We start from the raw sequence: 14831 nt of genomic DNA, 5'->3' as shown, positions 1-14831 counted from the left end.
GCTCCTAAATCATTGCGGATGGTGACAGCAGCGATGAAACTTAAAGACCCTGGCTCCTTGGAAGAAAAGCTATGACAAGCCTAGAGAGCGTTTTAAAAAGCAGAGATACCACTTTGCAGACAAAAGTCCCTATAGTCAAAGCTATGGTTTCTCCAGGAGTCATGTATGGATATGAGAGTTGGACCATAAAGAAGGCTGAGCACCGAAGAATTGATGCTTTTGAACTGTAGTGTTAGAAAAGACTCTCCAGAATCCCTTGGACAGCAAGGAAATCAATTCAGTCAATCCTAAAGGAAATCAACCCTGAATATTCCTTGGAAGGACCGATGCTGATGCTGAAGCTCCAATACTTTGGCCACCTGATGTAAAGACCTGACTCATTGGAAAAGACCCTGATGCTGGGAAAGATTGAGGATATGACGAAGGAGAAGGGGGCTACAGAGGGTGAGATGGTTGGATGACATCACTGACCCAATGGACATGAATTTGAGCAAACTCAGGGAGACAGGGAAGAACAGGGAAGCCTGGTGTCGTGCCTCAGTACATGCGGCCATAAAGACTGGGGCATGACTTACAGACTGAACAACAACCCTCTGAGTTCTGTCTCCAGGGAACCTCCCACTGTGGTCTCCTAACATTTTAGATAAGGTAACTGCCTGAAGTTGCAAGAATAACAGACTGGAACCAAAGAAGAGTGTTCAAGTTGGGGCTCTGCTTCCAAAAGTTGCAAGTTCAGACAAGCCCTTTAACTTGATGCAGAATTCCAGTGGCTCAGCTTCCTCATCTGTTAAACGGCCCAAGTGTCAGACTAAGTGCTCTTGGATGTTCAAAACAAGACTCACCTTACCCAAAGGCTCTTCCTGCTGACTGCCAGATGTTTACTCTGCTACCTGAGAGAAGCCTCCAGAGGTGAGGTCCCTCCCCTCCCCTTCTACTCCTCTCACCTCCACCTCTGTCCTTGTACCTACAAGACCTGTCCTTTCAGGACACGGTGTTCAGTGACCCCCGACCGGGCTGTTGACCACATCCATCTCTCTTGCTGTCTATTATAACCCACTCAGAACCAGTCTTTCTTCTATCCGATCCATTCCCCTAAGGACTGCGTGGTGCTTTAGTCCCTAAATCGTGTCCGACTCTTGCAAGCCCACGGACTGCAGACCGCCAGGCTCCTCTGTCCATGGGATTCTCCAGGCAGGAATACTGGAATGGGTTGCCAATTCCTTTTCCAGAGGAGCTTCCCAACCCGGGTCTCCTGCACTGCAGGCAGATTCTTTACCGACTGAGCTATGAGGGAAGCCCCGTCATCAGTGGAGAAGCCCCTTAATTAGTGAAGTGAAAGTCGCTCAGTCTGACTCTTCGTAAAGTCTGACTCATTGGGACAGTCCATGCCAGAAGAGTGGAGTGAGTAGCCTTTCCCTTCTCCAGGGGATCTTCCCAACCCAGGGATTGAATCCAGGTCTCCCACATTGCAGGCAGATTCTTTCTTTACCAGATGAGCCATAAGCGCTGCGACAGCTATCTAAACACAGAGTAATCCCATGGCTTCTCTGAAATGCCTTGTGAGTGAAGAGCGAACCTCTGGCTTCAGAGCCCCGTTGCTGCCCGCCCTTCCCCGGCGGGGAGGGGAGGGTGTTTGCAGGGCCGGCTCCCCGGCGGGGCTACCCTCACCGCAGCCCTCAGGGCGCGGCCCTAACGCCCGGGCTACCCCGTCCCCACCTCTCCGGGGTAACTCGCACCTGAGCTCCAGCAGCCCGTCTCCCGGTCTCTCCGCGCGTCACCGGGGCGAGACGCCCACCGGAGCCGGCGCGCACAGCGGCTTCGAGGACTGGGAGCGGCGGGGGGCGGTTGTGGGCACTGAGGAAGTGGCAGCGACGCCCGCGCACGCGGGAAGCTGCCGAAACCGACCTGCCCACAGCCACGGAGTGGAACCACAGGCACACCCACGACCCCACTCGCGGTTGTGCAGCCCCAGAGCAGGGGCCCCGGGAGGCGCCCGCCCGCCTCCGCCCTCACGGCGCCCCGCCTCAGGTAGCCTTCCTTCGGCCGCGCGGGGCGGCTCCAGGGCCCGCTCCATGGCCTCTCGCAGAACGTGGTGCCAGGCGGAGAACTTAGGCTGGGCCTCTGAGAGCGTCGGCGGCGCGCGGGGGGCGTGTGAGCTGCGAATAGCAGCCGGCGCCTGGGGGCGGGGGTTGTGTGGGCGGTGAGCCGGGCGTACGCCTGCGCGGGGGACGTGCGGCCGTGGAGCGCGTGCCGGCGTCGGGGGTCGTGAGAGCGGGGAGCGCGGCCCGGCGCACTGGGGCGAGGCCGGTGTGAGCCGGAGCCGGGCCGGTTGGGAGCGGCCGGAGAGGCGCATGTGAGCGGGGAGCCAGAGCCTGGCCGGCAGGGGGCAGGGAGAGGGGCGCGTGTGAGCGGGGAGGGTGAGCTGGCAGCGTGTGAGTCGCGAGCCGGGCCCGCGCGGGGCGGGGGGCCCGGGGAGGGGGGCGGGGTCGTGTGAGCCGGATAAGGGGCTCTGTCAGTAGGACACGCGGGCCGGCGTCCAGGGGCGCTGTGAGCCGGGCCTGCGGCGCAGGGGGCGTGTGAGCTGCGACTACCTGCGGGCGCCTGGGGGCGGGGGTTGTGTGGACCGCGAGACGGGCGTGCGCCTGCGCGGTGGACGTGCGGCCGTGGAGCGCGTGCCGGCGTAGGGGGTCGTGAGAGCGCGGAGCGCGGCCCGGCGCACTGGTGCGAGGGCAGCGTGTGAGCGGCGAGCACCGGACGACGCAGGGGATCCGGGGTTGTGAGGGCGGCGAGCCGGGCGTGCGCCTGCGCGGGGCGGGTGCGGCCGGGGAGCGCGTGCCGGCGTCGGGGGTTGTGAGAGCGGGGAGCCCGGCCCGGCGCACTGGGGCGAGGCGGCGTGTGAGCCGTGAGCCGGGCCGGCTGGGAGCGGCCGGAGGGGTGCTTGTGAGCAGGGAGCGTGAGCCGGGCCGGCGGGGCCGGGGAGAGGGGTGAGTGTGAGCGGTGACCGTTGAGCCGGCGGCGTGTGAGCGGCGAGCAGGGCCGGCGCGGGGCGGGGAGAGGGGCGCGTGTGAGCGGGGAGCGAGAGCCGGGCCAGCGCGGGGCGGGGGGGGCCGGGGAGGGGGGCGGGGGTCGTGTGAGCCGGATAAGGGGATCTGTCAGTCGGACACGCGGGCCGGCGTCCCGGGGCGCTGTGAGCCGAGTCTGCAGCGCAGGGGGCGTGTGAGCCAGAAGTGGGGCCCTGGGAGCCAGGAGGGCAGGCGGTCACCATCTGGCCTGAGGGCCTGGCAGCTGGAGGTTGAAACCGGACCCCCTCCGCGTGGGGCTGGCGGGGCGCCCATAGAAAGCTAGGAGGCTCCAGCGGTGGGCTTGGCCAGTGCGTGCGTCCTGCCGCCACCGGGCTGCTTATTGTTTTTAATTTGAAGACAGTGACAATATCCTGATTTACCTACCCTACACTTTGGGTTCTGAAGTGGCTTTTATCTAAAAATTACTGCATAATGCCAGGTCAGTCTATAGCCAAATGTTTGTGTCTCTTCCTTCTGTTCTCAAGAGAAGAAGTTTAGAGAGTACAGTTGGTTTACAATATTGTGTTAGTGTCAGGGGTGCAGCAAAGTGAATCACTTATGTGTATATATGTATATCTGCTCTTTATAAAAACACTTTTTCCATATGGGCTGTTACAGAATGTTGAGTTCCCTGTGGTATAGAGTTGGTCCTCCTTAGTTATCTATTTTATCAACAATAGTGTGTAATGTGGCATGTGTAAGTCCCAGTCTCCCAACAAGTGTATGTTTCTCTGGTACCTGTGCATGTGTAAAACTGCTAGAGAGGATCAGAGAGAGACAGGCTGAATGGTGGTTTTTTACCCCTTTGGCCTTGAAAAGATAGTTCTTGAAAGTTGAAAGTATTGATGTGTTTGGATTGTCAAGCTGATCTTCAGGGAACATTTCAAGAGACACAAAAGCATGGAGGAGGTAGTGATAAATATATGGACTTATGACAACAGCAATTTACTTTAGTGATGTTTTAATATGGGCTTCCCTGATCGCCTAGTTGGTAAAGAATCCGGCTGCAGTGCTGGAGACTACTATAACTACTATAACATTGATTCCACGTTAATTTTATAATTCAGATTTAATTCATGTCACATTAACGATGATTATTTTCAAGTTCCGATTTTCTTATTTTCGCATTTAAAATCGCTCTCTGAATTACTGACTCAAAACTAAATGGAACAAATATTATTCAGGTTATAATCATTAAAAAAAGTATCTTTTTAAATTTGACTTAGATACAAGCAGCATCTGAAGAAAATTTACAGCAGTTCCAAGAGGAGCATATTGCTTCCATAAGAAGTCAGATGGAACTCAGAACTAAAGACTTGGGATCTGAACTCTCCAAGATGAAAACTTTTGAAGATTCTAATAAAGCAGAGTTGGAAAAATATAAGCAACACTACCTAGAGGAACTAAAAGTTAGAAAGTCATTGGAAAAGAAACTAGACAAGTAAGTCAAAACCCAGAATCACAGAAAATATATTTAGTCCATTAATTTGTGTCTGAAGCCTAATTTTTATAGAGCCAGGTTCCTGAGATTAGTAGGAAGTGAAAGCTAACTAGATAATCACTCCAAAAGTCACCCTAAGAAAAATGAGTAATAAGATATCCTGGTAAGTTTTCCTACACTAAGTAAAAGCATGCTTGTGAAATCGGGGAATATTCACACAGGGGTGAAAGGCAGGGTAATTCACAGAGTGGCTGACGCTGGCATGGCGACCTGACTGAGGGGGGGTGTGGAGGCTGGAAGGGGCAGATCCCACCTGCAGTGCCATCTGAAAGCAGAGCACTCCTAGGACGCCTTTCCTAAGCCCAGAGAGCATACAGCAAAGGAGCAGGGACCCGAGGACGCGTTCTGCTAGTCATGCGTACAATAAGTACACACAAGGGAAGCACAGGTCAGGGCTGTGGGACTTGATGCTGGGATGTGGGGTGTGGCTTCTGGGGAAGGAGCTTGGTGGGGCCAGTCTCCCTGCATGGGGAGCACCATGCCTCTCCTTCTGAAGCATACGCTCAACGCTGTTTAGAGTTTTGGCATTTTAAATGAGACCAAAATTTGTCTTTGGATCCTTATTTATTTATTTATTTTGGATCATCAAAAAGAGGTGCTGACATAGGCCATTAATAGAAGTGAAGTAAAGTAAGGTGAACTTTGGAAAAGCAGGGGATACTTGTCATTGTTCCTGGGGCTGTTTTAGCTCTCTTCAGTCTCACCCACTGACTTTCTCATCCTCCCCTTGAGATTGTGGCTTGAGGTGATTCCTCAGAGCCAAGTGCTTAATTTCTCTGAGGTCATGAGTGACACGTATGTACAAGGGTGGTGAGAGGAAGCACTTGAACGTGGCTTTGTGGGAGGTGTGTTTCTTCATCCCTGAACTGTCCTGGGGCAGGCGTGTCCCAGAGGCAGCAGGTGTCACTGTGAGCCCACCTCCCTCTCTCTGACGCCCTTTCGCTCCCCTGGCAGCTGTGACTTGTTGCCTGAGGAGCCCAGACACAGGTGTACTTCTATAGAACAGGGTCACAGCTGTCACTGTTTCCAGCAGGTCTACTCTGTTTTCAGTGTTCACACAGGGTAATGGAAATTATGGCAGCTTACAAACTGCAAGTATTTAGGGAAGCGTGAATGAAATCAGTGCTTTCCATCTTCCCAAGGACTAATGAGAGGCTGGCAGAGATGAGCACCGAACTTGAGGTGGAGAAACAGCAGAACAGATCTTTACTCAGCACTCTTCGCAGCACACCATTCCTGGAGCCCTCTTCTGTTGGAAATTTCAATCCTACTTCAGGGTTCAATGCAAATCTTATTTCAGGAGCAAACGTAGGGTTTTCTACCTCAATTCCACACCGTTCAAATGACAGCGTGGAGACTTACTTGACCAAGGTTAGTTCTTTTCTTTTTTTTCCCACTGGGTTTCAGATTTCTGATATAAATGATCCTTATTTTTAATTTGGTGAACTTCTGAGTTTTTTTGAGTTATGCACACTAAGTAAAACCATAATCAACTGTGATAATCAAGGAGACATTTAATGATTTTTTTGTGTGCTAGATCTCTCGTTTTTAAGAGATAACTTCTTTAATTCTTAAATTTCTTGAAAAGCTACATTGAAATTCTACTTTAGTAATGAAATCTTATTGTCTAGTAACCAGAAAGTGTACTTTCAGATGTTTGATTTACTTTCTAATTGATTTCACTTTGGCAGTGGTTCACAATCATTTCCAGGCTCTGCTGCTCCCACCACAGTTTTTCTACCCCTAAGTGTAAGTGACTGGCATCTAAACACTAACCACATATGGGTGTTTTTTATTTGAAGGAATCCTAGATAAATCCTTTTTATGAATTAAACAAACTTGTGATACATAATCAAAAGATTAATTTCTGGTTTTAGGTTAACATTTTTTGTTTTTTTCTTGTACAAGAGTACAACTTTAATTGCTATTTTACTTACAGAATTTTGGTTTAAATTTCTAAAACATATCTTGCTGAGCATTTGTAGAATGTTTCTAAGTTTGTAGTTAGATCACATATTGAAAACTTGTAAATGAAGCTCACTTTTGTCTCTGTCTTGACATCACCTGGATGAATGATGACTGAGATAGCAATGAAGGGGAGTCTTTAAATTGCAACTAGTTTTCATTGTGAAATCATTGTGATTAAAATCTCCATTTCAGTCAGTGCACAGGGGTTTGTGGTTTTGATGGTATTTTCATGATGTTGGTGATGCAGAGAAAAGCAGCCGTTGTTAAATGCAGTCTCAACCTGTTTTCCCATTTGGCTTCTTGCCATCACAAAAGAGCAATCTAGGGTTTCTTCGACAGCACTGGAGCTACGTTGGGTCTTAGTACTTGAGAGCCATGAACCTGGAGGACGTGCTTTAGCTGCGCAGTCACAGCGAGCCTCCAAATACTTCATCCCAAGTCAGAGACCTGCCCACGCAGATGCAGGCCTAAGAGGAGGAAGCAAATGCTTGACCCCCGTCCCAGGGGCGGCTGCCTACCACAGACCCAAGTTCACAGGGCTGTGCGCACATACATCTTTTCAAAGAAGAGATGGGGAACCAAGCAAGGGCTTCTTAGTTCCTTCTCCCATACTCACCTGTTAGGTAAATCTCGATTCTCATGAAGAGGGTAGGAGTATAAGCGCTCCCCTTGAAACTTCAGGCTGGGGAAATGAAGTTCAACTGCAGCTTCTTACCGGATTTAGATTATAGTTGAGATTACACCCATGCTTTTTGTATATACCAACTAATGATGAGAGCCTGGATAGAAGTATGCTGAACAGTAAAGAGAGATCTGTTGTATGTTTAAAATTTTGTCCTCAATAACCCAAAATGTGGATAATTCATTGCTGAGTCATTTTAGCAAGCCAGGTTTTATCTAGAGGAAATGAACATCTTTTTAAGGTTGAATCTCTTCACTTTTGGCCTACTTCATTCGACTAAAGATTCTCTCCTTCAAGTTCCCTGTCCTCTGTTTAAAAAATACGTATGCTTTCTAAATTAACTGTATCGACTGTGACAAATAGGAATTTGATATTGATTTATTCTTGTTCATGCATTTAAAACACATAATTTACTTCGAAAGTCATGTCACACCACAAGCATTAAGCAACTGTATAACAAGGTTTTACATGTTCATTTTGTGTATGTTATAGTTAAAAATCTAAGTGTTTTTCCTTAATCTGAGAAAGTAGGTGTCCTAGGACTCTGGACTCAGTCAGAAGGACATGGCCTTTGTTACTTCTTTTGTAGAATTAGGAACTTTGACTAAATCAATGACTCTCATACCTTACAAAAATTTCTTTTTTTCCCAAAGAAAGGAAACTTTCTTTTAAAAGAGAAAACTCCTGCAGGGAACCGTGTTATATGAAACGGAGACAAGCATAGAACCTTGTAGCTGAAGAGCGGTCAGAGGCCCTGCAGCTGTGACTTCTGTGTTCCTCAGCCCTGCAGTGACCCCTGTGGGACCTTCCCTGTCTATGGGGCATAGTTCAGAAACACACTTAGGAGAGAATCCCTCTGGCTAAACATCTTCAGGATTGAAAGTTGCTGGTACGCTGGTTCTTGTGTGTAAATTTTCTCACCTTTCTGTCTTTTCCTTAAATGGAAAAGTTTGAAGAAAATCACAGATGTGTTGTTCTCCTTCTTAACATTCGACTTCAGACTTCTTCCTCCATTTGAACATGATTTGAACATGGCAGCGAATTCTTAACCACTAGACCACCAGAGAGGTACACACGTTCATTTTAAAACAGCGCCTGGGAATGCCCTGGTGGGCCAGTCATTAGGAATCTGGGCTTTCACTGCCAGGGGCCCTGTTCAGTCCCTGGTTTGGAAATTAAGATCCCACAGTCTGGGGAAAACAAAGAAAAAAACAAACCGGAAACAAAAACGCAGTGTCTATAGTTGTGTTGGCCATCTGACCTTTGAAGGAAGAGTATTTTTCCCCCCACAGAGCTCAATAAAAGTGGTCTCATTTTGAATGAGGAAAAAAACCTAGCCTGGAAAGATTCCTGAGTTGGTTCTTGGGCAGAAACAAGTGAAGAACCACCGTAAACCCCTCCCTGCTGCCCCGGGGGAGCTTCGAGGCGCATCGGCCTCCTGTCCCTTCCCCCAGAGCCCGTGTGGCCGGCGCTGCCAGCATAGCTGCTCCTGGGCCGAGGAGGGCCCTGCCTCACACACCCAGCCCACGCGGCTCGGGCGCTTTGCCGCTGCTGCCTTTCTTTGTGGACTTCAGACTCAGGTGCGGCAACTCCCCTCGTGGTCCAGTGGTGAAGACTCCGTGCTTCCACTGCAGGGGAACTTGTTCCATACATGGCTGGTGACTAAGATGCCTCATGCCATTCGTGGTGTGGCCAGAAAGAAAAAAACAAAACAAAAAATGGGTGTGACTTTGATCACTGCTGTCCTAGCCCCTCTTGATATCATCTGGAATTGTATCCGAGGGCTAGGTGAGTAAAAGGCACATTTGTGAAAATCAACACTGGTTAGAACAGCATAAACAGGTTATCTGGTTTCCTTGATGTGTTTTATCCTGGCCCTTCATCCCTTTGTGACCTGTGATGGGAGAGGACACAGAAACACAGTCAAATGGTATCAGTTAAAACAGCAGCACACTCAGCCATCAGATTCCCTCCTGTTTTTTTGTTTGTTTGTTTTTTGCCTGTAACTCTACACAGCTTGTGGGATCTTAGTTCCCCAACCAGGGATTGAACCTAGGCTCTTGGCTGTGAGAGTGCAGAGTCCTAGCTACTGAACCACCAGAGAATTCCCAAATCCCCATCTGTTTGATGGCTTAAAGGAAAGCTGATAAGTATTATCAAAGACACAAAAGAAATCTGAGATTGGATCAAACAAAATGGCCATTTCATTCTGCTCCCAGGTTGTCAAGGTTTTTGTTTTTGTTGTTGTTTTTTAATATTTACTTATTTAGCTTCACCAGTCTTCCCTGTGACATGCGGGATCTTTAGTTGGGGCATTCGAACTCTTAGCTGCGGCATGTGAGATCTAGTTCCGTGACCAGCAGTGGAGCTGGGTCCCCTGCATTGGGAGCTTGGAGTCTTAGCCACTGGACTACCAGGGAAGTCCCTCAACAAGTATTTTTGAGCACTTATTATGTGCTAGACAATATGTAGAAGCTCAGAAGGTAAAATGAAAGCAATACAATATCTCTGTGAAATGAAAGCTATGCAAGAATATTCTTTCTAGTATTGATCCACATGGCAAAAGTCTGGACACAGCCTTTTCAATATGAGATTAGTTAAGGTCCATATAGTCAAAGCAGTGGTTTTTCCAGCAGTCATGTACGGATGTAAGAGTTGGATCATAAAGAAGGCTAAGTGCCGTTTACTAACACAGATATATGGAATTTAGAAAGATGGTAATGATAACCCTATATGCAAAACAGAAAAAGAGACTCAGATGTATAGAACAGACTTGTGGACTCTGGGAGAAGGCGAGGTTGGGATGTTTCAAGAGAACAGTATCGAAACATAAATATTATCTAGGGTGAAACAGATCACCAGCCCAGGTTGGGTGCATGAGACAAGTGCTCGGGCCTGGTGCACTGGGGAGACCCAGAGGGATCGGGTGGAGAGGGAGGTGGGAGGGGGACCGGGATGGGGAATACATGTAAATCCATGGCTAATTCATTTCAATGTATGACAAAAACCACTGCAATGATGTAATTAGCCTCCAACTAATAAAAATAAATGGAAAAGAAAAAAAGAAAAGAAGGCTAAGTGCCAAAGAATTGATGATTTTGAATTGTGGTGCTGAAGAAGATTTTTGAGTCAGAAGGAGATCAGACCAGTCAGTCCTAAAGAAAATCAACCTGGAATAGTCACTGGAAGGACTGAGGCTGAAGCTCCAATACTCTGGCCAATGATGGGAAGAGCCAACTCATTGGAAAAGACTCTGATGCTGGGAAAGATTAAGGGTAGGGAGGAGAAGTGGACAACAGAGAATGAGACGGTTGGATGACATCACCGATATGACATGAACTTTGGGAAACTCTGGGAGATGGTGAAGGAGAGGGGAGACCTGCTGTGTTGCAGTCCATGGGGTCACAAAAATTTGGGACATGACTTGTGGCTGAACAACAATAAATTAATAGATCCACTTGAAGAAATTGATGCGTCATCGTAAAAAAGAAGTTTCAGACATTATTATACTAGCAGTTTAGCAAATTCACGCCCACCTTCCAGTGAGGGCTACTAAAATGGTAAGCCCATACAGCACAAGGAAGAGTAGTTCCCCTCTCGCCACAAATAGAGAAAGCATGCAGCAGCAAAGACCCAGCACAGCCAAAAATAGATAGATAGATTTTTTTTTTTTTAAGAAAAAAGGTGAAGGAATGTCTCCTTGAGAAGGTGAATTCTGCTCAGTTTTGAAAGGCTATAGAGACCCCCCACATCCAGTAGACATTTGTTGAGTATTTACAATGTGTCAGCCGTGAGACCACATGTTATTTGGGGAGCCAGAAGATAAACACAGGTATAAGTACTCCACCTTCAAGTCTGATAGTGTATAACCCAGGCAGAGACATTCCACAGCCAACAGCTGCATTTAATGCTCAGAGGAAGCAGTAGAAATGTGCTCATTCAAGTTCTGTGCCAGGTTTGGGAAGCATGCTTGGAACTAGAGCCCCAGGCCTGCTTCTCTAGCACATATCAGTGACATTTTGACCTACAAGTATCTCTTGTGTTGATTTCCTTCTGTGTGACTTCAGGTGAAGCAGAGGCAGAGAAAAGAGTTGGAAAGTGTGCAGCACAGTGAACATCCATTCCAAGCACACCTGGGCCCCCAGCATCCTGCATCCCTCCTCAGGTGCCCCGGGGTCCCTCTGGCTCCAACAGTTGCCACTATCTTGATGAGAACAGTAGAGATTTGTTTGCCTATTTCTGAATTTCATACAGGTGGATGTATACAGCACACGCTCAGTGCATACTCTGGTTCTTTTACTCAGTATCATGTCTGCAGTCTGTATTCAGAGAATGTAGGTCAGTGTCCATGTGTTGTCTCTGTCTGTGTTTTTGTTTCCCCTGTTGTCGTCTTTCATTGTCTGACTGAGTCACAGTTTATTTACCCATTTTCTTTAAGTACGTCTGGATCATTTCCAATATTCTTTTATTAAATTATGCTTTTGCTGAAAAAAGAATCAAAGTGAAAGGAAAAGATTTCAGACAATCACACTAAAAGAGCTTAGCCCCAGCATACTTAAGCAAAGCATAAGTCTCAAAGATCTACTTAAGATAGATGGAAAACTATCCCAGGCAGAAGGTTGGAAATGAAGGAAGAAAGGAAAAACAAAGTGGCAAATATTTGAATAATTCTAAATGAACCTTGGCTATATAAAACAAAAATATCTTGTTAAGAGTTAAAATAAATGGTAACAAAGACACAAATTATCAGAGGTGCTTTGTGTTGGCCCTGAAGCGGGTAAAACTGGTTGATGTGAAACTTTTAAGCTCCATAAGAAAGTCTCTAGGGTAAAAAGCATGAGCGAACTGAAGCGGGTCAGCATTGTATAGTGACAAAAGATTCAATTTGCCAAGAGGATATAAATGATATATTCTGTGACCCAGCAATCCCATTCTTAGGTGCGTATACTCCAGAGAAACTCTTAGGACATATGTGTGAGTATTCAGAGCTTTTTTTTTTTTTTTGCCCCAGTGTAGGGGCGTGGGATTTAATCAGGAAAGGAACCTTGGTGGAGGACTAGCCTAGGTGCTGGCATGTTCTCTTTCTTGGTGGGTAGTGAAGGCATGGATATTTCTTTATGTGCTAATGTTTGTGGTCATCAGACGCCTCTTTTCTGCACTGTTTTCTAACTATCTTATCTAATTTCCTTTTATGGAGTTGTTGATAGTGTTTTTTGGTGAAGGACTTATGATTCACTCTTTATTGCCTCACTATATCTTCAGGTTTTTAAAACCTTAAGTCAGTATTTGAAAAAATAAATGTCCTCAGTGTTGAAGGCAACATAAGATCTGAGAAAATGCCAAAGTCCAGTGTGTTATGTACGTGGCCTGTCGAAAGCAGTGTTGACCGCTTTTCTCACATTCACAGGTTAACTTCGAGGAATTTAAGGACGGTTTTGTGGCTGTGTTTTCATCACAGGCTGGTCTTGCCTCCTCAGATGAAGACAGTGGGTCTTTGGAGTCAGGTGAGAGGCCTTTGTGGCCTTCTTTACATCTCTTTCTGTGATTCTGTGACTTCTGGAATATGATGTTGTACCTGAACAATGCAGCAGGTCTATGATCCCCAGCTGCATGGACTGGATCCATGGACTGCAGCACCTGGGTGTTTTTATTCTTTGGCTTCCTGATTTGTTAAATGGTTCTGTTAGGGGAAAACTCTCGTGTTTTCGTCTGCACTGCACAAAATCCTCTGAATACCCTGGCACTTCTGGTCACTAGATCTGTGTAATTTCCCCTGCACCAGGCCATTTTGCAACACCAGCTGGGTGTCCTGCAGTTGAACTCCATTCTGACACCATCCCCCTGGACACAGCTGCAGACCCCACAGGCAAAGACAGCAATGCCTTCAGACAACAATCTCAAGTCCAGCTTGTCACCTGTGCTTCTGACCCACTGGCTAAAGATCAGAGGTGCCCACGGCCTCCTCAGATTCAGTTAATTTGCTAGAGCAGCTCAGGGAAACCCATTAGTGGATCAGCAGTTTATTCCAAAAGGATGTAACTCAGGGTGAGAGGTGCATGGGCTGTGGGACGAGGCTCAGAGCCCCCACGCCCTCTCCAGGCCTCATTCATCCCCAGTTTCCCCGTGTTCACCAACCCAGCATCTCTCTGAATGCTGTCCTTTTGGGGTTTATGGAGGTTTCGTTACACAGTCATGACTGATCCAGTGATGAGGCATCAGTGATTGAATTCAACATCCAGCCTCTGACCTTTCTAGAAGTCAGGGGTAGGGCTGAAAGTTCCAACCTCTAATCACATCCTTGATTTCCATGGCAACCAGCCTATCTCAAGGTGTGGTTCTCAAAGTCACCTTATCAGCATAAACTTGGGTGTGGTTGCTGTTATCACTTAGGATATTGGAGGGTTTTGGAAGCTGTGCAATAGATGGGAGGAAGACCAAATTCATATTTATTATAAGTCACAATCTCACAAATGTCAAGTACTATATAGTGCTGAAATTAGAGTGAAGGGTGTAGACAAGATGGAGTGGGTGTGGACAGGTGGAAGAATTTGATCATCCCAAGGGCAGTGCGGCTGTAAGGAGCTGGACGGGCTGGGAGGCTGGTGGAGCTGGCAGGATGCCGCCAGCTGAGGCAGCCCTCCGCCTGTCTTCTGTCTCAGACAGTAGTGCTCTGCTCCTCCGACTTCTTAGAATCCTGGTTTCCAGTGGGACCCGTGGAACAAAGGTAATATTTCAAAACAAGTGAAGAGGGGCTTTGATACTTGTCAGGAGGTGGAGGGAGAATTCTGGAGGGAGGCCCACGTGGAGGTGTGGCCTGTGGGTCCAGCGGGAAGGTGATGGCGGACGTTCTCCTTAGAAGATGGGCCAACTCCTTGTCTGGCAGCGCCTGCCGTGCTCTGGCCAGATGACCGGTGGAGGCTGCATCTGAGGAGTGCTGGGAGGGAGAGTGCAGTGGCCAGTGGGTCCCTTCCTCCCCCACGGTGCAGGGGTTCGAGGCATCTGCCCCACACAGGCCCCTGGTCGGCTCCCAGACCCCAGGACGGGCCTTGGTCAGGAGCAGGTGCATGACTGTGGCAGCCGGTGCTATTGGGAGGTTTGGGGCTTATGTACCTTTCATGTAGATTCCAGTGAGCCCCCCAGACTCCCCCACCCCTGAAATCCTGTGGCTGATCGTTCCCATTACTCAGGTGAGGTTTTCTAGTCTGGAGCTAGGCTCTTGGGGAAGCACTTGTGGCCTCCCCTGGGGCTGAAATCGGTTGGTGTCCCACAGCCTGCTGCTGGAACCACGTGGGAGCTGTGACCTGGGAGAGAGGAGGCTGATGGGGCAGGAGTCTGATAAGGGGGCGGAGTCAGAGCAGGGGAGGAGTCTGATAAGGGGGTGGAGTCTGCCCGGGGGAGGAGTCTGATAGGAGGGTGAAGTCTGACCAGGGGGAGGAGCCTGTCGGGAGTTGTCTGATAAGGGTTTGTGGTGTGACGGGCTGGGTGGGGGGGCGCAGAGGGAATTGACTGGTGGAGGAGTCTAACCAGGGGATGGAGCCAGCTTGTCAGCGGCCGCCCTGGGACCTGAAGGGTCTGGTCATTGGTTGCTTTGTCTCACGTTTCTCTTTCCTGAGGTGGG

The 14831-nt window shown here is 48.6% G+C and overlaps 1 protein-coding gene across 2 annotated transcripts; it reads left to right on the top strand.

The window, feature by feature from the left end:
• The first annotated feature begins 3149 nt into the window (after nt 1-3149).
• Nucleotides 3150-14542, top strand: LOC110124447 (ankyrin repeat domain-containing protein 26-like). 2 transcript variants are annotated; one of them, XM_070454192.1, is made up of 5 exons: nt 3150-3501; nt 4289-4503; nt 5706-5934; nt 11281-11378; nt 12621-14542. In XM_070454192.1, the coding sequence occupies exons 2-5, from the start codon at nt 4358-4360 to the stop codon at nt 12778-12780; spliced, it is 633 nt and encodes a 210-aa protein (XP_070310293.1). In that variant the 5' UTR covers nt 3150-3501; nt 4289-4357; the 3' UTR covers nt 12781-14542. The 2 variants fall into 2 exon arrangements, with proteins under 2 accessions (XP_070310293.1, XP_070310294.1); XM_070454193.1 differs by lacking the exon at nt 11281-11378 and having other exon boundaries at nt 3150-4503.
• The last annotated feature ends 289 nt before the right edge of the window (nt 14543-14831 follow it).

Source organism: Odocoileus virginianus, chromosome 24, assembly GCF_023699985.2.
Source record: "Odocoileus virginianus isolate 20LAN1187 ecotype Illinois chromosome 24, Ovbor_1.2, whole genome shotgun sequence".
Classification (NCBI taxonomy): domain Eukaryota; kingdom Metazoa; phylum Chordata; class Mammalia; order Artiodactyla; family Cervidae; genus Odocoileus; species Odocoileus virginianus.
The sequence above is the reverse complement of the archived record's forward strand: the minus strand, read 5'-3'. Positions and strand labels throughout refer to the sequence as shown.

Bases quoted from the DNA above. Each gene is read 5' to 3' on its own strand.
- LOC110124447 (XM_070454192.1), top strand. From the start codon at position 4,358: ATGGAACTCAGAACTAAAGACTTGGGATCTGAACTCTCCAAGATGAAA. The intron at 5,935-11,280 runs GTTAGTTCTTTT...GTGTGACTTCAG, and splicing joins TGGAGACTTACTTGACCAAG to GTGAAGCAGAGGCAGAGAAA. The intron at 11,379-12,620 runs GTGCCCCGGGGT...TCACATTCACAG, and splicing joins CATCCTGCATCCCTCCTCAG to GTTAACTTCGAGGAATTTAA.